Genomic DNA, 21,507 nt, shown 5'->3' with positions numbered 1-21,507 from the left:
TACTCAAATTTCAAGTTTATGCTTTTTGATACATTTTTATAACAATAGTATCATCTAATTCATTAAAAATGCATAATTTTGATATAATTATATATTTTATTGATGACCGAAATTCGTAACATAAGTGAATGTGTTGATCAAGTAATAAAGTGATAAAAAAGATATCATTCTCACGAAGGTCAAATTTTAAGTTGTTGAGTACTAACAAATGGGTTTTATCTAATCCATATAAATAAAAACAAATTATCGTTTCTACTAAAATTAAACTAAGCAAACTATAAAGATTTTACTAAACTAAAGCAATGAAAACTTTCGAAGTTTGTCAACAAATTTTATGGACTTGGAACTTTAACTTCACCTAATCCGGTTAATCAATTATCTCTTCTTCAATTGTTTAAACTATGTAATTACTAATCTAGGATTCAATGACAATAACTAAACTTTTCTAGTATCTAGCTAAGTTAAACGCTCTTCCCCACTAGCTGTGTTGATTAGGGCATTAGGTATATTCCTACCCAAATTGCAAATTAACTTGTTCGCCAGTATTACTTAAGTTAATCCTAATATATTCAGATTAGATCTCAACTCTAATATTTTTTTAAAAAATAAATCAAGGTTATAAAAAATAATACAACTTGTTGACCGGGCAAGCAGATTAAATAAGCACAAGGTTGAATAAAATATAGTTCAAGGATCCAAACATTGAAGGGAAAATAAATTAGTTAACTAAGAAATAGGATCCATCATATTGAGTTGAGAAAATAACAAAAAGATACCCACGACGAACTTAGATCAATAAAAAAATAGTGGGGATAAGTAAGGGCCTTGGGCCCCCTTGGATAAAATGGACATATTGCAGTTTAAGTTCACTTACTATTTAGTATTACAAATTAATTTTTTTGTATAAAAACTTTAAGTTTGGCCCTCAACAATTTATATTTTTATCCTTGCTTGCCGAACCAAAATTTCATGGCTTTGACCCTAATAAAAAGTAAAAAGAAAATAATCTAGAGAAAAAATGGTTAAAAAATTTATGCTGAGCTCTTTGGATTGTTTTTTCCTTATCAATGCAAGTTTGAAATTTCCTTGATGTGAGAGAGCATTTCTTTAGCTCCCATGTGATTTATTCCTCTTTTCCTCCTCTTTTGTTCTTCTTAAATTTTGTAATCCCTATTTTTAGGGTTCATACTCGCATCACTCCATTGCACGCAGAAGTTGCGGTGGAGCGAACTACTTGCTATCAAAATTTCTAAATTGAAGAGCTTACTCCACTGTACCGAATTAAATATGGTAGAGTAGAAGACTTCTCTTTACCATTTTTTTCTCTATGCTCCAAGTTTTCACTTCTTCATTTGATGCCTATAATTGAGAAAAAAAATAGCAAGTAAACTCAAACCACCTTTAAAAATGATCAAAATTGAACAAAATTCAAATAAAATATAATGTAAACTAACATACATGCTAAAATTACCTCCTAAAATACTATGAAAACTATATTAAAATAACTCTAAATATGAGAGTTATCATTTATTCATCATTCTTCAATTGACTTATTGTGTTTTGTCTGTCGCGCGTATTAAAAAGTTTTATTAGATACTTATGGAACACACCAGGCTAAACATGCCAAAACTATATATACAAATCTATGACAAAAAACTTAAACCTTAAACCGAAACTATCAAAATCTTATTATCATAACCAACTGGATTTGTACATGTTCATTAGTACCCGCGTATTCTGCAAGGTAACCAAACCAAACTTAGAGAATGAGAATTCATATGGACAACACATTTCTTTCATTATTGAATCAAAAGCAATTTGGAGAACTAAAAGTTCACAGAATAAAAAAAATCCCTATTAAATCCATTGTCAAAATTGGATCTCCATGGTAAATTTTTTTAGGTTGTAATTAGGGTATTCACCATTGATAGAAGTGACTAATCTCCTTGATGTATGTGCTCTCTATAGAGAGAAATAGCTGGTCATAAAATATGCTTTATTACTATGAATAAGGATTGAACCCCCACCACATGATTAAAGGATGTGGTGAGCAATCACCACACCACACCTCATGGTTATTGCATGGTACATAATTTGGTAAAGTGCAAATGTTAATATAATATTTTAAGAAAATGAATAGTAGGATTTGATTAGATTTGATGAAAATAACAAGTAAGCCCTTTTACTATAGGGATCGATTCAAATTGGTCCTCTACTATTAATCGAAAAAATTTAAATAATGTTTTGATAAACAAGTTAGATTTAAATAAAGTTAACATTTATTGTTTAAAGAATTACATTAAAATCATTTTTCTATTTGCAGTTCAACTCCAAAAAAACATTTTATTTGCAGAATCAGAAATGCTTTAAAGATATTTACTTTGTTAAATAATAAATGTTAACTTTATTAAATAGAGGAGAAAAATCAGATCTAATATCATTTCGTCTTTTAATTTTCTTTAGTACAATAATGATTCGAACTCAGATTATTCCCGAAAAATATCAACATGTAGATATTAGCATAACATGTCGTTTTCTCATATTAATGTTTTAAAGTCTAACATTAGCCTAATAAAATAGTATTTGATAAAGTTGCTAAATGAACCCAAATAGCTTAAGAACCACACAAGTCAAGAAGAAATCAGTGTTTTGGCAATTTAGGGTGCCACTCAATGGCCATTAGCCAATCAATTATCCCACCCAAATTTCAACCTCAATGGAAGATAACCTTATCCACCAATTCTAACTTGAGATGCTGCCACGTAAGACAGATAGATTTGTGAATGCCACGTGGCACCAGAAAATCTCAATTTCCCACCTCTCATTTCTTCTTCCCTTATCCCTCCTCTAAAAAACACACACATTTGCAGCAAAAACAAAAGGAGGAAGATTTTTTTGGGGGGTTTAGACTTACGGTGTGAAGACTGAAGAGAGCAAGGAAAAAAGAAAAAAAGAACCAATGGCTTCCACTTCAGCTGCTTCAATGGCTCTGCCCTTAGCTGGAGCTACCCAAAACAGGATGCCAAGCTCTGAGGCAGTCTTTAAGCCACTTCCGGTGAAGCCATGGAGGGCAATGGGCGGTGTTAAAAGACCCAACGGAAAGCTCCAAGTCAAGGCTGGTGCTTCTTCGTTCAAGGAAAAGGCGGTGACGGGGTTGACAGCAGCAGCGCTGACGACATCGATGATGATTCCAGAGGTGGCTCAAGCGGCTGATGGAGTCAGCCCATCTCTCAAGAACTTCTTGCTCAGCATAGCGGCTGGGGGTGTGGTTCTGGTCGCCATTGTTGGAGCTGTGATTGGCGTGTCCAACTTCGACCCTGTCAAGCGGACCTGAGCTGAGCTCATATTGTTCTCTCAGATGCTGTACATCTTTTTTCTTATGTTATCTGTTTAATAATGTTTTTGCAGCTATAAACTACCGTAGCTGTACTTCGGCTGAGACCCTGTCAACTTGTGAAATTTCAATCTTTTTTATTCAGCAACTGCAAAATTGCCCAACACTTTGTTTTCAAGTGTAGGATAATACAGGAATGCATCAGATACAAATATTTGTATTTGTTTTTATCGAGCTTTTGCCTGTATTCCAAGGTAAAGGTTGCTGTCATATTCTTGTATCCATTTTTGGATATAATGGAGACATAGTTATACATTGAAGATATGTTTGTACGCTTTTTTATTTCAATTTTTTTGCATGTATATAGGAGGTCATTGGTCGCATCGTATCCTTATCTTTTGTGTTTAGATATCTTGAATATACATTGGATCCTGGAGTAGTGCAGCGCACAGCTCGCACGCCACGGCGCTGCTGGGCGATGAAACCCGCATTGTGGCCTGCTGCCTCAACTCCGAAACGCCCTGACTTCTATTTTCATGCTCCTGCGGTTTTGTCTGGTTTATTATTATTATTATTATATAGTGTTTCTTAAAATCTAATCTTTTTATGATGTCGAAAACTATACCAAAAACATGCATACGATTAATAATGTTATTTTCTATCAATTGAATTACACGAGAGAGAAAACAATTTTGAAAATCAATTTATATGAACAGTGTAGCACAGTCCGACTCTGATACCATTAATTAAAAAAAAATTGTACAATAAAATTTTAAATTTTTTCATAAAATCCAACCTTAGTTGTGATTTATATAGTAATTAATTTCATCAAATTTAATACATGTATTATTAAGTTAAGGAGATATGTCGAATCCTAGATCTAGTCCCAGGGTGCTAGCATTTTGGTTTGGTTCTTTTACCATGAGTTGATTGTAATTAATGGGGATCTATTATAGAGCCAAATTAGACTTAATCATGTGTCGGATCACCCGTTTAAGCTCGAAGACCCGTTCGAAGAGTGGGAGGGCTTGAGCAAAAATATAAACTTGAAAAACGGATCGAGCTTCGGGTAAGATTATTTGCCCGAGTTTGGCCCGACCCAATCTGAATTAGTTGTATTGTTATTGTTTTATTGCTATTTTCTATTATATTGTTACTATTTTGTTTTTATTGTTTAGATTAACTCTTTTTTTTTAATGTAGTTTCAATTTGTTGAGAAACATTTATTTAAAATTCTTTTTAGTGTATTTAATATATTATATTTTTTAAATTTGTTTTTATATAAAAATAATAATCTAAAAAAATTAATACAGACGGGCCGAGGCAAACTCGGATTTAATATTTTTAACTTGGGTCGGGTTTAAACAAAATTTAAGCTCAATTTTTTGGGCCAACTCAAGCCTAAAAAATGAATCTAAAATTTTGTATGGAACCGAATCAGACATCACCAATTCTAGGCCTAACGCATCAACTGGGACAATTTCTTTGCCTTTTGAAGAAGTTAGAGCAAGTACAGAAGCATTGTCAGTTGAATTTAACCACCCTCCAATAGAGATGGCAATGTCTACATCAATAATTTCCATTTCAAAAGAGCTACTTTAAACATATCCATAACCATATACACTATTCAAAGGCAAGGCTTCGTTTTGTGGCAGAAGAATAAGGCCTTTATCCTCTCTTTTTAATCATCTGGTAATCTGGCTTTCAGAAGTGCCATTTGCAACTAATGGAAAGCCATTGATTTGATTCTCTTCGAAATCAGCAGGACTTTATCTGAACCATAAGAAGAATTGCCAGGGAATTGCAGAATGGAATTGGGACTGAGAGATCTTATTTTGGGGGGGCATCAAGAACAGGTTCTTCAAAATTAACATCTTGTAACACAAGAACTTAATTTATCATAACCAATTGAAACTATATAAAAATCTATGGCATAAAACTTTGGTATTGGACTGAAATTATCGAAATCTTGTTCATCATAACCAACTGGATTTATACTTGTTCATCAGTATCCAAGAATTCTTCAAGGCAACTAATCTTGGGGAATGAGAGTTCATACGGACAAGAGTTCTTTCAATGTTGAATAAGATCAACTTGGAGGACTAAAAGTTTACATATAAAATTGTTATGAGATATCCAATCGTCAACTCGAAACCCAAACATAACTCAGACTATTGATTGCGACCCGAGTTTGGACCTCACCAGGTGGAGTCGTTGAGGGGCTCGCGGGGAGAGCTTGCGAGCTCAGTTCGCACATCCCCAGGTGTTCGTGAGCACATGGTACGAAGCCAAACGAATGAACCGACAAGCACCCGGACCAATAAACATGTGTTAAGTCTAGGATAGCATATGTGTCGACATGCATGGAGCCTACCTAGAACGTCAATTTTATGAACAGTAATCATATCATATAAATAACCCAATTCTCCCCACTAAGAAAACACATCAGAAACACTCAACAAAAACAAATGGGGATCCCTGTTAAAATTATTGCCAAAATTAGATCTCTAATGTATCTATTGTAACAATGTTTGAGTGAAATATGTCAAGTGTAAATGTCAATAGAATAATTGAAAATGAATGGTAGGATTTAATTGGATTTGATGAAAGTAATTAGCAAGTCCCTTTATTACAGGAATTAATCCATTTACTATTAAATGAATTAATTTAGTTGGAACTCCAACACTTTGACCTATTAGTGAAAGATGATCACCCCACACCAACATCATGGGATTGAGAGGCAGGGGACCGTGTGTTAGTGGTATTGTGTAATAAATTTCAGTAACGTGTGAGTTAAAAATTATATAAAAAATAACTTTTATCCACATTTTAACTCTAAACAAAATATTTTATTTGCAAAATTATAAATGCTTAAAAAAATAAACTTCATTTTAAATTGACTATTTTTGTAGAAGTGAATCTGATTCTAATGTTTTAAAGTCTATCATTAGCCCAATAAAGCTGCCATTCGCCAATCTAATGGGTCCAAAATCAGCCCAAATAGCTTAAGAACCACTTAAGTCACAAAGAAATCAGAGTTTCGGCCAATAAAAAAAAGTTCTCTCCCCCAAATTTCAACCTCACTGGGAGATAACCTTATCCACCAATTCCAACTTGAGAGTCTGCCACGTAGGACATAGATAGATTTGTGGACGCCACGTGGCATCTGAAAATCTCAATTTCCCACCTCTCATTTCTTCTCCCCATACCCCCCACCTCTCAAAAACACACAATTGCGACCAAACAAAAAGAGGACAATTTATTTTTTGGTTTTTAGACTTGCAGGGTGAAGAGAGCAAGCAAAAAGGAAAGAATCAATGGCATCCACTTCAGCTGCTTCAATGGCTCTGCCCTTAGCTTTAGCTACCCAAAACAGGGTGCCAAGCTCTGAGGCATTCTTTAAGCCACTTCCGGTGAAGCCATGGAGGGCAATGGGCGGTGTTAAAAGACCCAACGGAAGGCTCCAAGTCAAGGCTGGTGCTTCTTCGTTCAAGGAAAAGGCGGTGACGGGGTTGACAGCGGCAGCACTGACGACATCGATGATGATGCCAGAGGTGGCTCAAGCAGCTGATGGAGTCAGCCCATCTCTCAAGAACTTCTTGCTCAGTATAGCGGCCGGGGGTGTGGTTCTGGTCGCCATTGTTGGAGCCGTAATTGGTGTGTCCAACTTCGATCCTGTCAAGCGGAGCTGAGCTCATATATTTCTCTCTCATGCTGTACATCTTTTTTCTCGTCTTCCCTGTTTAATAATGTTTTCAGTAACGAACTTCTGGATGTATTTTGGCCGAGACCCTGTCAACTTCTGAAATTTCTACCTTTTTTATTTACGCTACTTTCGAGGAGATACCGACGCTGCAACAACTCGTGAAAAACTTTTCGAGTAAAATTCGAACTTATGAATTTTATCAATCTTTTCATTTATATATATAATTATATTATTACATATATTATTAATCTTAACCTTAATCATCAGTCTGAGCTTGAATATATACAAATTTAATCGAGTTCAAACTTATTATAAAATTAATAAACAAGTTTAATTAAACTTGAGCTTAAGTAACTCTATTTCAAGTTGAACACGAACTTAAAGATATATATTTAATCGAGCTCAACCAAGTAGCAAGCTTCGAATTTCAAACTAAACTCAAACTCAAACTTGCCAGTATCAAGATTATACCTCTAAATGCACCCTAGTGCCAGACAAAAAAATTACTCTCACAAAAAAACTCGAACGTGAATGTTGGATAATACAAATATGCATCCGACACAAAATTATGTTTTTTTTTTCTAAAATTTTGCATGTATTCAAAAGGTTCCTTTTCAATTCACATATCCATCTTCGGATATCATGCTTACACGTTGTGAGTGTGAGATATAAGTATACAACAAAAACATACATCTTTTTCTCAATTTTTTTGCATGTATATGGAAGTTGCCAATACCATCATATCCTCTTAATCGTGTTTTGATATCATGAATATGCATGACTATATATGGTTGATCTTAGTATAAACTATCAACCTCCATATTGGCATAGCAAATTTATGCAATTTAACTACGCATACTATATTCACCTTAGCAACCATAAACAGTAAGTATAAACTTGCCTGCTAGAGTGTCAAATTGGGATATATATCTTACACGAGTATACTTAAATTTGAAACAGGAATCATATATCTTGAAGATTATCTTTATGTTAATTCATCAGCAATGTAAACAAAAGACTGAATGGTGATAACTTGCAAATGTCACCATAGATAAGCTCGATGTATCAAACTAAGAATTCTGAAGCAGTAAACATGCACTAAAATGTTAATGCCAAAGATCAAGAATATGCAGAATTATAGCCGCTATACAATCTTGAAAGGTCTCTACCAATCTGAATCACTAAAAGCAATTATGTAAACTGATGATGCCTAAGAAATGTTAAAGAACTACGTTGAACCAAAGCTACAGCTCCTAAATTCACTACTTAAAGTTCAGAATTGTTTTCTATTCGGAAAATTCTTTGTAACCATATCGAGAAGGTACCTGCTTTCTGCAGAGTAGTTCACCTTGTCAACCTTCACCACAGTGATTTTTACCCTCTGTTCGTCACCATAGAGTTCCTCTTTTATTTTAAGCCTGAACAGATATTGGTGAAAGAGTCGACTGCGAATTATTTCACCAAATCGGGTATCGTCCTGCAATTCATATTTCAACAAATACATTTCCTTTGCCGAGCATCCCAAGATTTCTTCGCCAGCTTCCTGGAAAGCTGTTACCCAAGTGAGTCCTGTATGGTCTTGAATCTGGACCTGGAGAAGATATCTGTAATCACATTCCTCGAATTCTTGGTTGCAACGGTCACAAAGCCATCTTTTATTACCTGATTGTGTTACTTTCTTATTGCATTGTCTATCTCCAATCATCAATGGGCAGGCTGTATAACAGAAATTATCTGTTTTAATGAAAACTACAGTCGCCTTGGCTGTGACCCAATCTGGCTTATCAGATCTTCCGAGACCTTCGTCCTTGATCTGAGTCAAGGTTTTACGTATCTCATTTTTGGATCCTCCAGGCATAAGTTCTTTAGAAATTGAGATAGAAGCTGTATTTCTCCCCCCACTTTCAAACCACGCTCTCAGGCCCTGTGCCTCTGGACAATCTGGATCTATAAAGAGCTGTGTGGAAGAAATAGTGCCAATGGACTTCCCATTGAAGTCATTGACCTTTCCAGCTTTAACCGCCAAAACTGGGAAAAGCCCAGAATCGACCATTTCTTGCAGCTTTTGACCTTCCTTGTTGCAGAAATCACCCCAAAGGGTTAGCTCAACACTCTTTCCAGATGCATCCTTTAAATTCAGAATCCTTCTCTGAGTTTCCATACCATTCTTCCTCAAAATAGGAACTGAAGGGTTAACAGATATCACAATACCGATAACATCAAGTATAGAATTGTTTTCAGCACTCTCAATTTCAGTGATAGGTCTGAAGGAGAACTGTTGTCTTGGAATAGAGCCATCTTCATCAGGGCAAAGCTCCACGGTTGAATTTGATTCCAAGAATATCTCCCACTCATTCTTCAAATGGTTGAAATTCTTTTGAGCGGGTTTCAAGCTACCCTTTGAAATCAAGTAAACTTTACCAACTTCAATAACATTGTAGAAGCGATCAACAACAGCATTGAAGCAAGTCACCCGTATTTCCCCTCCATCAGAGTCAAGGAGGTCAAAGGAGAAGACCTTCCCATCTCCTCTAGCATTGTTGTAGCGACGAAGGTCCCCTTTTGCAGTCACTCGAGCCTTGATAGCCCAACGTCCTTGATAAGGATTTAGAGCAGCAATAGGAATAATGCGTGCTGGTGCTTCATTCTTCATTATTGGGCCCTGAATTTTGTAATTTGGAGGTGGCTGGTATGCAGGTTGAATAGTTGGCTGAAAACTCTGGGCCTTATTAGCAGGAGCTGGGGCGCTATATCTATTATTGGTGGACCTCGTAGAAGGCTCCAACAAATTGTTATTAGGCATTGACTTGTTAGCTTCTGGCTCAGAACCCGTAGGAAGTTTAGGATTCCCGATTATTTCATACTCTGGAATTATAGTCTCCATATTCAGCACAACAATAATCCTACACAAAGAGAACAAAAAATAATATATACATCCAAGGCCTCTTAAATGAACATTATGCCAACTCCCAATCAAAATAGCTGAGACTCGAAAGCAACAAAGTTCTTCTAAGGTGTACCCAATATAACATGAGAGGTAATAACTATTCAATGCCTAAAAAATATAAAGCTAATCTAATTTGCTGAAGCTGCGTAGCAAATTTGGTTTCAAATTATACACTTTGGACAATTAACTTTTACCTTACTTTATAACCAATACTTTGAAGTTGAATAATCTTCTTCATAAAGACCTTTTAACTTGTTACTTAGAAGGGGAAAAGATTAACAATAATTCATCTACTTAAAAGCTCCTTCAACTTTGCACACAGAGAACCAATCAAACTAATCGATAATAAATAAGAATTTGAATTTCTGTAACTAAGCAACAACAAAAATAAAAATAAAAATCAAGGCCAACTTCTCTTTGGTATTAAAATAAAACGGTCTAAACTAAAACAAGCAAAAAAAGCGTACATCAAGATTCAAAGCATTCGGCTAACTGAGCAATTCGATAATCTAATGAAGGAATACAGAGGTAAGAAATTTGCACCTGCGATTTTGGACAGTGCTGCAAATGTAATCGATCAACTGGATGATAGATCCTTTCTTGACTCGTCCGGTCCTGACTTGTTCATTGAGCTGAGTGGCGAGCATTGCGTGCTGAGTTGATTCAGAATCGGATAACAAAAACCGGTACCTCTCCTGAGAGTTGCCAATCAGCTTAATATCCACCACCTGAACCAACGGCTTGGAGTTAACATCGCCGCTGTTCATCATGGCAATCGCGTTGCGCGTGAGATTCACCGGCATCTTCTTCGTCGGTTTAAAACAAAAGAACCCTAAACCACACAAAAAATATAGCAAAAATAAAAAGAAAAAGAAAACACAAACAATGAAGGAGTTTTGAATGGATTAATAAAGAGTAAAAATGAATTCAGAGGAGATAGTGAGCTTTTGATTATGATAAAAAGGAAATTTTCCTTCGTATTTTTCCCTTGTTGGCGAGAGAGAAAATGAAAATTTGGATTCGACTTTGGAAACGAAAAATGGGCACCAAAATTCCTGTTTGGAGGCAAATTTACACTTATATCCCCGTATTGCTGGCGCCTTCCGGATGATTCATTTTTTGAACTTAAGGTTTAACTGAGCCTCGAGGTTTCAAACTAAACGCAGCTTTTGGGCTTTTCTTCTTTTATAGTACCCAAAAGAATAAAATACTATAATGACGTTAATCAATTTCATTTGGGAAAAATGAATGTTTAGGATAAACTACAAAAATAGTCACTTTTGTTTAACTCAAATTACATTTTAGTCACTTATATTTGAAATGTTATGTTTTAATCATTTACATTATCGTTTTATTAGAAAGTAGTCACTCTACCGTTAAATCCTGTTACCTCCCTAACGGCAGTCCTACGTGGCAGTCCAAATGGATTTTAAATGTCAAATTGGATGTTCAGTTGCTGGGATGTAAATAGATCTTTAATTAAATAAATTTAATTTGGACCACCGTTAGGGAGATAACAGAACTTAACGGTAGAGTGGTCGCTTCATAACAAAACAATAACATAAGTGACTAAAACGTAACATTTCAAACATAAGTTATTAAAATGTAATTTGAGGTAAATAAAAGTGACTATTTTTATAGTTTACCCAAAAGTTTATGTTTTGATAATTATTTCTAAAATAAAAGCTTTTCAAAAATTAAAATTAAAAGTTATAATCATATCGAATTTTTATTAATTTACAAAGGCATATATTTGATACGAATATTCTTAAAATTTTACTATATTTGGAGCTTATATTCTTATACACATTTTGTGCAAAACATAATTAACTAAAAAAACAAAGATGGCAATATGCAGGAGAATATAAGTTTAAATATGCTTAAACACGAATTTTCTTCGGTTCAAGAGTTTGGGAGTTATGAGTAGCAGTAGATTTATTCAATGGTCGGGTTATTTATCCGAAATTTGAAAAGATTTAAACAAAAATAAAAAATATTATACTCGGAAAAAAAAAACTTGGGCAAAGAAATTTGGTCTAACCCATTTTCTAAGCTTCTAATATATTAAATCATGTCATTTATACATTGTATAATTTATAACACAAAAAATAAATCTATAATAATATATAATACTATAATATAAATATTAAAAATTCTTAAGTTGTTTATATATAAAGTTTAATAAAGGGAGGAAATGCATAAAATTATTAAATATTAAATTAAAAATAATATAAATATTTTTAAATAATTAAAAAATAGGCATACTTAAAATATGTTTGAATTAACTATTTACAAATATTAAGGCTTGAACAAAATTTTATGTACATATTTCAAAACAAAATTTTATGTACGTATTTCAAATCGAGCTAAACTTTGACAAGCATAATGTGTGTTAACATTATGGTTAAGTCCAACCCGAATCTGACTTGACCCATTAACACTTCTAAATAATAATAAGAACCATATAAAAAGGGTAAATTACATTAGTAGTCACCTAAGTATAAGTAAACCCAACTATGAAAAGCTACAAAATGGTCACCCAACTATTAACAAATTTATTTTTTTGGTCATACAACTATGAGAAGTTACAAAATGGTCATCCAGTAATCACAGTTTTTAAAATTAGCATAATAACAATTTTAACCCTCAACGTCTATAAATTATTTTAATTTAATATTGATTTAAAAAAAATTAACCCTCAACATTTGCACATTTTGTAATTTAGTCTTTTTTTTTCATTTTTGCTTTTATTTGTGACATTGATGGTTAGTTTTAAAAGAATGAGAAAATATGATAATTATTATCTTGGATTTTTGGGTGTTTCTATTTTTGTATATTTTAAATTATATTTAGATGATAAATTTGTTTTTTTTTAATTTTTTAGGTGAAGGAGTCACAAAAAAAACTGCAAAAAAATCAAAATACACATTGTGTAAATGTTGATGGTTAGATTTTTTAGAATTAAGACTATATTGACATAATGTATAAATATTGAGAGTTAAAGTTGCTATTATGCCAATTTTAAAAGCTTTCACTGTTAGCCCGCTTGTGACAAAAAAAAGAGATAAAATAAAATAGTTGGACGAGCATTTTATAATTTTTCATATTTGCATGGTCAAAAAAGAAATTTACTAATAATTGAGTGACTATTTTATAAATTTTTATAATTATGTGATTAAAACATGAAAAGATACCCAAAAAAAGAAAGGAGCAATAAAAAATTATAAAATTATCATTCAACTATGAAAAATTACCAAAAATAAAAATCGCATTAGATGGACAAAAATGAAATTAGTCCTTAATGGAGTTTGATGATGCCTTTCTTTTTGGGTTGTCGCGGCATGGTCTTCTTGCGGAGGTCTTACAGACGGGTACATCTGCTCTCCTCCAATGATGGTGGCATGGTGTTTTACGCACCAAGGTTTCGTGGTTTTGTTGAGTCTAGGCTTCTCAAGCACGTTTTAACCACGTGGGCTTTCTTGGTTTTTCTGGAGGCTTTTTTATTTTTTATTTTTGACCTTTTACTCTTGAATTATCTAATTAATTAATTAATTAAATTTGATGTTTATAATGATGATTTATTACATTAAAAAAATCTAAACCCCAAAAAAAGTGGTCACTTCTAGAAAATCAATGATGCATTCATGTGAGTCTTTGTAGGCTTTCCAAAGATTAAGAAATGAATGGTGGCATATAATGTAGGCCCATCATCATCATCAAAAAGCGTCTTCTCAATCAGAAATAAACATTTGCTTAATTCCGGGAATCATCGACTTCAACAAAGTCATACCAAGACAATTTTATTTACACAGAGAATCAATAAGTTATAAGAAAAAAGCAGTCCCAACTATAGGTGTAGGCCCGGGTTAAGCTTGATATTTTGGGATAATACCATGAATGACCCTTGAATTATACTGTTTTTTTTCCAATATGATACTTTTACTTTTAAAAAATTGTGGATTTTAACATCTAAAGTCTTTTTCTACCTACTAAAGCGTTTTAAAGCTGTTCCATGCCTAAGGCGAGGATGAAACCCTCGACCACCAATTAAGGTAGGACAACCCCTTACCATCTCACCTAATTTCTATGGTTTATGGCTTCAAAATATTATTTAGCTAATGTTCAATTTCTTTCATAAATATTTTCAGAAATTAATAATTTTCTAGAACATAAAAAATAAATTTTACATGATATTTTTTGAAAAATATTTTTTACATAAAACTTTTAAGTTATTTCCCTATTTCAAATATAAAATATTTATTTTTATATCATAAAAATAAAATTAATGAAACCCAAATCTTGCTTGAGTTCGAATTGCAGAATAGCCTTTTGTGATTTAATGAGGACGATTTGTACCAAAAAAATAAAAATAAAAATAGAATTCGTTCAGATTTAGATAACCAAAATTTTATAACTTAGCATTTTATAAATCGTCTAAATAATTTGGGTAGGATCGATTTTTGAATTTTCAGTGTTTTTTGTTCAACCTTATTTACCACACACCTATCCTATCTCGACACTTGACATATTATGCCACGTGTCTTAACAAATAATTATTTATTTTTAATTTTACAATTAAAATTAACACATCGCAACATCTTGTGATGTCACGTGTCAAGTAAAAATATTTTAATTTAAAAAATAACACATGACAACATTTTGTATTATCACGTGTCAAATATTTTATTTTCACAATTTAATAATTTACAAATAATGCCATAAAATGATATCACGTGTCAAATTGGAAAATTTTTTATAAAATAATATTAAATCAAATTAATTACAAAAATAGTGTGAGAACAAATTAATTATAAATATGAGATGTTTGTTATAATAATTTGACACATTGACGGTACTGAATTTAAAAAAAAATTGAAAAAATTTGAAAAGGTAAAAAAAATATTTTTTTAATTAGTGTCACCAATGTGTTAAACAGTACTCATTGATTAAATAAAAAAATTACAGTTTTAGAGATTAAGGGTGGGTTTGGATGGGCGATGCGTTTACCTGCGGTTAGTGTAAAATTAGAAGTGGCGGTGAGATTAGATACTGTAGCGTGAGACAAAAAGTAAGCTAAACGCATCGCACCATACCCAATCGCCCATCCAAACCCACCCTAAATGTAGGGAAATAGCATTTAGACATTAGATGCATGGAAAATACATTTGAAGCATTTAATGCACAGAAAAGACTATTGTTTGGTGTTGAAACCATAAACAATTTTTTTCCTATCAGACATTCTTTTTAAATTCATTGATGTGGCCAATGTGTGAGGCGGCAAAAAAAATTGTTCATTTTTTCAATTTTTTTGTTAATTAAAAAAATTTATTAGCTAATGTGTTAAGCGACACCCAAAGTTACTGTAGCAAACACATCAATTTTGTAATTAATTTATTCCCCACCCTATTTTTGTAATTAATTAAATTTTCAATATTATTTTTATAAAAAGTCCGTCAAAATTGCAAGTAAGAATAGGACTGAGCATTCGATCGAATCGAGTGAAAAAATTCAAATTAATTGAGTTAACGAGTCCTATTTTATCATCTAACTTGATTTGAAATTGTTCCAAATTGAGCTGAGTTGAATCAAGTGAAATTATTTAATTTAAATTAAAAAATTAAAATTGTCAAATTAAAATTTTGTTACAGTATAATAAATTTCATATTAGAGTACATAAAATTGAAACCATATATATTTAAAAAATATTCAAAGTAAAAAAAAGAAGAAGATACTTTAGTATGATAACCTTGAATAATTAATTAACTTATTTAGGTCCCAAAAATTATTATTTTAGAAAATTTTAAAATTTTTAGCTTTCTTTATATATTCTTTAGGATTTTTTAATTTTTTTTTAATTTTTGAAAATATAAATTTTGAAATTTTTATAAATATTTTGAATTTTAAAAATTATTTTGATTATTTTGTAATTTTTGTTGAGAAAGACCAATTTGTTCATTTTCAAAATTAACAGAGACCAAAGAGATATTTACATCAATCTGTTATTCAAACTATTCGAATTATTTAAAATTGTAAAATTCAACTCAACTCGAACTCGAAACTTGAATTACTTATTCAAATTGACTCGAATAACTAGAATAATTCAAGTAACTCGAAATTTAATTTTTTTTAAATTTTTCGAATAGAATCGAGTTTTTCTCACTATTAATTAGGAATCGGAATCATGTCTCTTCTTTTTTAATAATGCTAGTGACAAATATCACTTCAAAATGGAAATTTTAAATTTATATATCCTAATAAAAAGGATTCACTGTAAATGAGGGGCCGTTCGTGCAATTATCCCTTATATATTTACCCATATCTATAAGCGGTCAAAAGGTCATTATCTTCTTATCTAAGATTCTGTTGTGGTGGTGGTGTGTGATTGGGAATCAAAAGATTATCTTAAAGCTGCTTTTAGTTTCTCCAAAAAGCTAAATGAACAGTGATTTCCTTCATATAGAGAACGGGAAAATAATAAAATGTTAAAAAAAAAAAAGTAGAAATGCTTTCTTGCTTGAGTGTAATTTTATTTAGGTTGGAGTGATATTCAAAGCTGACAACCATTTGTTGGTATGAAATGTAGTTTTGGATAAAAATATCTAGTATTAGAAGTAGATTGTAGTTTTGACTCTTTTACTAAGGGTGGGTTTGGATGGGCGGTGCGTTTGATTGCGGTTAGTGTAAAATTAGCGGTGGCGGTGAAATTAGATACTGTAGCGTGAGACAAAAAGTAAGCTAAACGCACCGCACCGTACCCAATCGCCCATCCAAACCCACCCTAAATCAAAAAGTAAATTAGTAAAATTTTTTGCTATTAAAAGCTAGTCCATGTACGTTAGCATGAAATATACATGATACATCATCCATGTTAGTTTTTAAGAATAGAAATGAATGAGAAAGAAATAATTAGTTTACTCTTTGATCTAACATATGAGATTATTTTACCTACTTTTAAATAAAAAAAGCGATATATAATCTGAATTCGAGTAAAGGGTATCCGTAGTATTTTGATATCATAAAAGAAATAGCAACAGAGATCTTAAGATTACAATGGAGTAGATATCATTGAACTCAAAGAAAAAAAAACCTTAGGTTCCTAGTGAAAAATAACTAAAATTTGGCATTTATATCATTGAAATAAAGAGTTTTAAACACATGATTCATACAATGCAATAGAAGGAAAATTTTCAGAATCTGACCATTTTTTTTCTACAACCTGATCAACATCATCAAACCTCTGCAAATTCAATGCCACCATGGAAAAAGAATTACTTGAAAAAAAAAAAACCCAGATTTTCTGTCCAATGGAATCAGGCAGGCCTGTTTCTTTTATGACCAGTTTTGCCATCTGATTTCATGGCAGCACCACTTGAAGAATCCCCTTCAGATGAAGCATCCATGGATTTAGTGAAAGAACTTGAAAGATCACCATATAAATCAACCACTCTCCTTATGTTGTTATTAAGCTCCCTAATTAGACCAACATTCCTGGTCAAGTTGTGTGGGATCTTGGACTCATGATTCTGGTTTATCTCATTGATCAGCAACCTGTTCTGGTCTAATATGTTCTGCACCTGCACAAAACTCTTTTGAAATGTCTGCACCACCTTGCTGTCTATTTCACCATTGCCAAGCCCTGAGTACGTATCACTGTCACCCTCCATTTTAAAATTTAAAACCAGACCTGAAACCTCAAATACAAACAAGAACATATATGAGAGAAAACAAAAGATGTGACAAATGTGTTAAATGTAATAATAAAACAACTACTAGCATAACCATAGTTATTTTAAACCAAAAATACCCAACATATAGATATAGGCAATGTGATTGTTTTAAATGGAATTTTGGGGAATAAGAGAATAAGAGATAGGTCCTCCCGTGAAAAATCGGTAAAAATATTGTGGAGGTCTCTATATTAGAATTGGATTGTATTTTGCTCATTCTATTGAAAAAATAGAGCAAATTAGCTCCTTCTACTAAAAATTATGTTAAAAATTAGTTTTTATATGCTAACATGAGATATATTTGACATGTTACATGTGACTGTCGGGTTATTTCGTTAATCAAATCAGTTTTTAATATTAAAAATTGATGAAAATTTTAACATAATCAAATTACTCTATGATCTAACGTAAGAATCAACCCACTCAAAGATTTAAGATGGACGATGTGTTTGCATACGATTAATGTAAAAACAGTGCGGATAATAAAATTAGATATTATAACAATACTGTAACGTGAAACAAAATATAAACTAAACGCGCCGCACCGTATCCTAGCGCCCATTCAAACGTGTACGATAGTTTTACCATGAAAATTAATGAGCTCTTCAGACCCCATAGGTTCTACTTTTCAGAGAAGGGAATCAGTATAGAAAATAATATCAATGTTTTGATAAAAGAATTAATAAAATAGAAAAAGAATGACAAGCAATCGAATGCTAAAGCTTGGTGCAAGATGAAACGAGCTGCCATTGCTTGAATAAGTAAAAGCAGGGAGAGACTCACGTCGATAATATTGACGGACAACCGTCAATAAGCGAGCATAGTCACCGTGATGCGAAAGATTGATTATTAATAATATATTTATGATGAGATGTGAAAAAAGCAGATCCTATTTCCATAATAGGGAAGACCTTTTGTTTTGTTTTTTAAAAATGTACTCAAGAAAAATAGTAATACCCACCTAAAGCACTGAGTTTTCAAACAAGGATCTCAATTCTCAGGGACCAAAATGAAAAAAAGATGGCATTAGTAATCTTTTTAACAACAAAAATGAAAATCAGAAACATGAACAAGAAAATAACAAAACAAGAAAAATGCACGCAGATTTCATTTATGAAAATCAAATTAAACACAAAGTAGAAAAAATTTGCTTCAAATTCTGGGAAAAAAAAGATCATTCTAGAACCAAAAATGAAAAACGAAGAACGAAACTTTCGTAAAACTCTCCCAAATTGAAAAAAAAACCCAGAAAAAAAAAGTGTATTACATGGAAATTTTATATGAGAAACTAGTAATGATTACATTCAATATACTAATAAGATTATAGAAAAAAAAAGATAACGTCATTAATAAAACATTTATGTAAGTACTTACCTTGAAAATCTAAAGCATTATATTCCGGGAAAGAGACACAGACTGAAAGGAGGAAGACGAGGGATTATCGAGGAACAACGGGAAAAGATCGCCGATTAAATCGAATCTCAGGAACAAAAAAAAATAAGTTAACTTTTTCTGAATTATGAGAGAGTTTTTAGAGAGAGAGAGTATGTAGATTTGACGCTCGGAGTTCGGACACCATTATGTCTATATATATATTTTATATATATATTCCACCTGCTTTTTTTATTAGTATTTTTCGGAATTAATGAAATGAGATACATAAATATAATAAAAACATGATAAATAAATCCCGTATGTTTGTCTGATAAATAAGATGTTGATTATTTCATATAATTTAAATTCGAGTCGCACTTCTTATAATTTACTAAAAAAATAATAAATATGAAAATATTAAAAATACGAAAATATTTTAAAATCTACTTAAAAATTAGTTATTCTTGCTTCGAAAAAAAATGTTCTTTATATAGAAAGAAACAAAACTCAAATACAATCATATGTAGTTTTTTAGACTAAACTATTAAAATAGTTACTTTTGTTTGTCTCAGGTTACATTTTAGTCACTTATGTTTGAAATGTTACGTTTTAGCCACTTACGTTATCGTGTTGTAACATTTTAGTCACTGAGCTGTTAATTGTCATTAATAGTGTAACGATAAGCTGACATGGCATGTTAAATCATCATTTCAAACGAAAATTTTAAGTTAAATTGTACAAATGATCCCTATATTTTTTCATTTTTAGCAATTTAACTTTTTTCTTTTATGTTCTTTTAACTTCTTTTTATTTTTTATTTTTCATTATCTTCTGCTTCTCCTTCTGTTTTCCTCCCTTCTTAATTTTTTTAACGTAGTTTTTCTATGTTTTTCATTTGTTAAAACTAGTCCACAAGCTCGCCTCACTTGAAAAAATTAAATTGTTCAAAAAAATAAAAATATAGGGACTAGTTTTAACAAATGAAAAATATAGAAAAACTACGTTAAAAAGAGAAGAGAGAAAAACAGAGGGAGAAGCAGAAGAAAATGGGAAAAAGGAAAGAAAGTTAAAAAAATATAAAAGAAAAAAATTAAATTACTAAAAGCGAAAAAAATATGGGGACTGATTGTATAAATTAACCTAAAATTTTTGTCTGAGATGATGATTTAACGTGCCACGTCAACTTACTGTTACACGTTAACGGCAAACAACTCAGTAACTAAAATGATACAACGCAATAACGTAAGTGACTAAAACGTAACATTTCAAATGTAAGTAACTAAAATATAACATGAGATAAACAAAAATAACTATTTTGACAGATTACCCTTTCTTTTAATACTTAATTCTTTTTAATTATTTACTCTAAATTAAATGAGACATGTTTTTTTAACCTTTATTGTAGAATTTAAAAACTATTTATAGTTAAAAACTCCATTGGTAAAATATCAAATATTTTTTTAAAATATTATAATATTGAGTATTTTTTAAAATAAACAGTGAATTTATTCAGGTTTTTTATGCACTTAAAATTTTAAAATATTTTTTTTTATTTTTTGAATTTTTATTTCACATTTTAGTAATATTATTATTATCAAAATTTAAATGAAATTATAGAATGATATATCTAAAAAATCATTATAAACTAAAATTTTTAAACATATATATTTTTATTTTTGTTGATATGTACCATGATATCAGCAGCATAATGATTAACTCAATGGTCGTTAACGGTCACATCAGTACAACAAAAATCAACAATGAGAACCATTGATTAAATAGCTTAATTGATACATTTTTACCTTTTGAAGTCTTAATTAAATACATTTTTTCGTAAAAAATTTAATTATTTTTTTCAAAAAAGTACAAAAACTTATTTTTACCACTAAACCAATATTTTTTTTCTAAACAATTTCATTATAGGTTCTGATCGTAACTATTCTTTTTGACACAATGCCTAGAACTACTCATAGTCTCTTCCTAACCCATAAATAGGAGGATAATGCACTTCAATGCACTTGAACCCACGTCTTCCTGCATTGACAACAATGCTCATATCAATCGAGTTAAAACTCAATCGACAACCAACATAATTAAACCTTAAAAAAAAGCTTGACTCCTACAAAGCAACATCTTATGCAAAATCTTTAAATTCGAGCCAGCAGATAAATATATATTTTCATTTAAAAAAACAAAAAAATATAAATTAATTTGATTTAGGTATATTTTGTTGATGATGACATAGACTAGGGAAGTAATCAAGTTGAGCCAAACTCAAATATTATCAAGTCCAAGCTTGATACTTAGTTTGAGTTTGATTAAATATCTACTTTTAAGCTCGTTTACCAATTTTTATACTCAAGTTCGAATTCGAGTTTAAGCTTAGCTCAATAATTAAGTTTAAAGTTAATAATATACA

At 31.5% G+C, this 21,507-nt stretch overlaps 4 protein-coding genes across 11 annotated transcripts; 2 read left to right on the top strand and 2 right to left on the bottom strand.

Moving 5' to 3' along the window:
- Positions 1-2,587: 2,587 nt before the first annotated feature.
- LOC107932003 (uncharacterized) lies at positions 2,588-3,654 on the top strand. Its single transcript, XM_016863946.2, has one exon. It carries the CDS (start codon positions 2,960-2,962, stop codon positions 3,332-3,334), a length of 375 nt encoding a protein of 124 aa, XP_016719435.1. The 5' UTR covers positions 2,588-2,959; the 3' UTR covers positions 3,335-3,654.
- A 2,517-nt stretch (positions 3,655-6,171) lies between these two features.
- Positions 6,172-7,122, top strand: LOC107932070 (uncharacterized). Its single transcript, XM_016864013.2, has one exon. It carries the CDS (start codon positions 6,652-6,654, stop codon positions 7,024-7,026), a length of 375 nt encoding a protein of 124 aa, XP_016719502.1. The 5' UTR covers positions 6,172-6,651; the 3' UTR covers positions 7,027-7,122.
- Positions 7,123-8,103: 981 nt separating this feature from the next.
- Positions 8,104-11,140, bottom strand: LOC107932071 (replication protein A 70 kDa DNA-binding subunit A). Of its 3 annotated transcripts, XM_041109397.1 has the most exons (3): positions 10,531-11,135; positions 8,703-9,943; positions 8,104-8,631 (listed from the first exon to the last, which is right to left on the bottom strand). In XM_041109397.1, exons 1-3 carry the CDS (start codon positions 10,788-10,790, stop codon positions 8,525-8,527), a joined length of 1,608 nt encoding a protein of 535 aa, XP_040965331.1. In that variant the 5' UTR covers positions 10,791-11,135; the 3' UTR covers positions 8,104-8,524. The 3 variants fall into 3 exon arrangements, with proteins under 3 accessions (XP_040965331.1, XP_040965329.1, XP_040965330.1); XM_041109395.1 differs by having other exon boundaries at positions 8,104-9,943; positions 10,531-11,140; XM_041109396.1 differs by having other exon boundaries at positions 8,104-9,943; positions 10,535-10,668.
- A 5,947-nt stretch (positions 11,141-17,087) lies between these two features.
- On the bottom strand, positions 17,088-19,275 carry LOC107932007 (protein ELF4-LIKE 3). 6 transcript variants are annotated; one of them, XM_041109393.1, is made up of 3 exons: positions 18,498-18,979; positions 18,260-18,338; positions 17,088-17,671 (listed from the first exon to the last, which is right to left on the bottom strand). In XM_041109393.1, the coding sequence occupies exons 2-3, from the start codon at positions 18,300-18,302 to the stop codon at positions 17,298-17,300; spliced, it is 417 nt and encodes a 138-aa protein (XP_040965327.1). In that variant the 5' UTR covers positions 18,303-18,338; positions 18,498-18,979; the 3' UTR covers positions 17,088-17,297. The 6 variants fall into 6 exon arrangements, with proteins under 6 accessions (XP_040965327.1, XP_040965326.1, XP_016719440.1 ...); XM_041109392.1 differs by having other exon boundaries at positions 18,260-18,335; positions 18,498-18,978; XM_016863951.2 differs by lacking the exons at positions 18,260-18,338; positions 18,498-18,979 and adding an exon at positions 19,089-19,275 and having other exon boundaries at positions 17,088-17,678.
- Positions 19,276-21,507: the final 2,232 nt, after the last annotated feature.

Source organism: Gossypium hirsutum, chromosome D13 (genome assembly GCF_007990345.1).
Source record: "Gossypium hirsutum isolate 1008001.06 chromosome D13, Gossypium_hirsutum_v2.1, whole genome shotgun sequence".
NCBI lineage: Eukaryota > Viridiplantae > Streptophyta > Magnoliopsida > Malvales > Malvaceae > Gossypium > Gossypium hirsutum.
Note: the sequence above shows the minus strand (reverse complement) of the source record. Positions and strands in the feature narration are given on the sequence as shown.

Coding starts and splice junctions, on each gene's coding strand:
- LOC107932003 (XM_016863946.2), top strand. CDS start 2,960: ATGGCTTCCACTTCAGCTGCTTCAATGGCTCTGCCCTTAGCTGGAGCT.
- LOC107932070 (XM_016864013.2), top strand. CDS start 6,652: ATGGCATCCACTTCAGCTGCTTCAATGGCTCTGCCCTTAGCTTTAGCT.
- LOC107932071 (XM_041109395.1), bottom strand. CDS start 10,790: ATGCCGGTGAATCTCACGCGCAACGCGATTGCCATGATGAACAGCGGC. Junction 9,944..10,530: donor AGCACTGTCCAAAATCGCAG/GTGCAAATTTCT, acceptor CTCTTTGTGTAG/GATTATTGTTGTGCTGAATA.
- LOC107932007 (XM_041109393.1), bottom strand. CDS start 18,302: ATGGTAAAACTATCGTACACGTTTGAATGGGCGCTAGGATACG. Junction 17,672..18,259: donor TGAATGGGCGCTAGGATACG/GTGCGGCGCGTT, acceptor TTGAGGTTTCAG/GTCTGGTTTTAAATTTTAAA.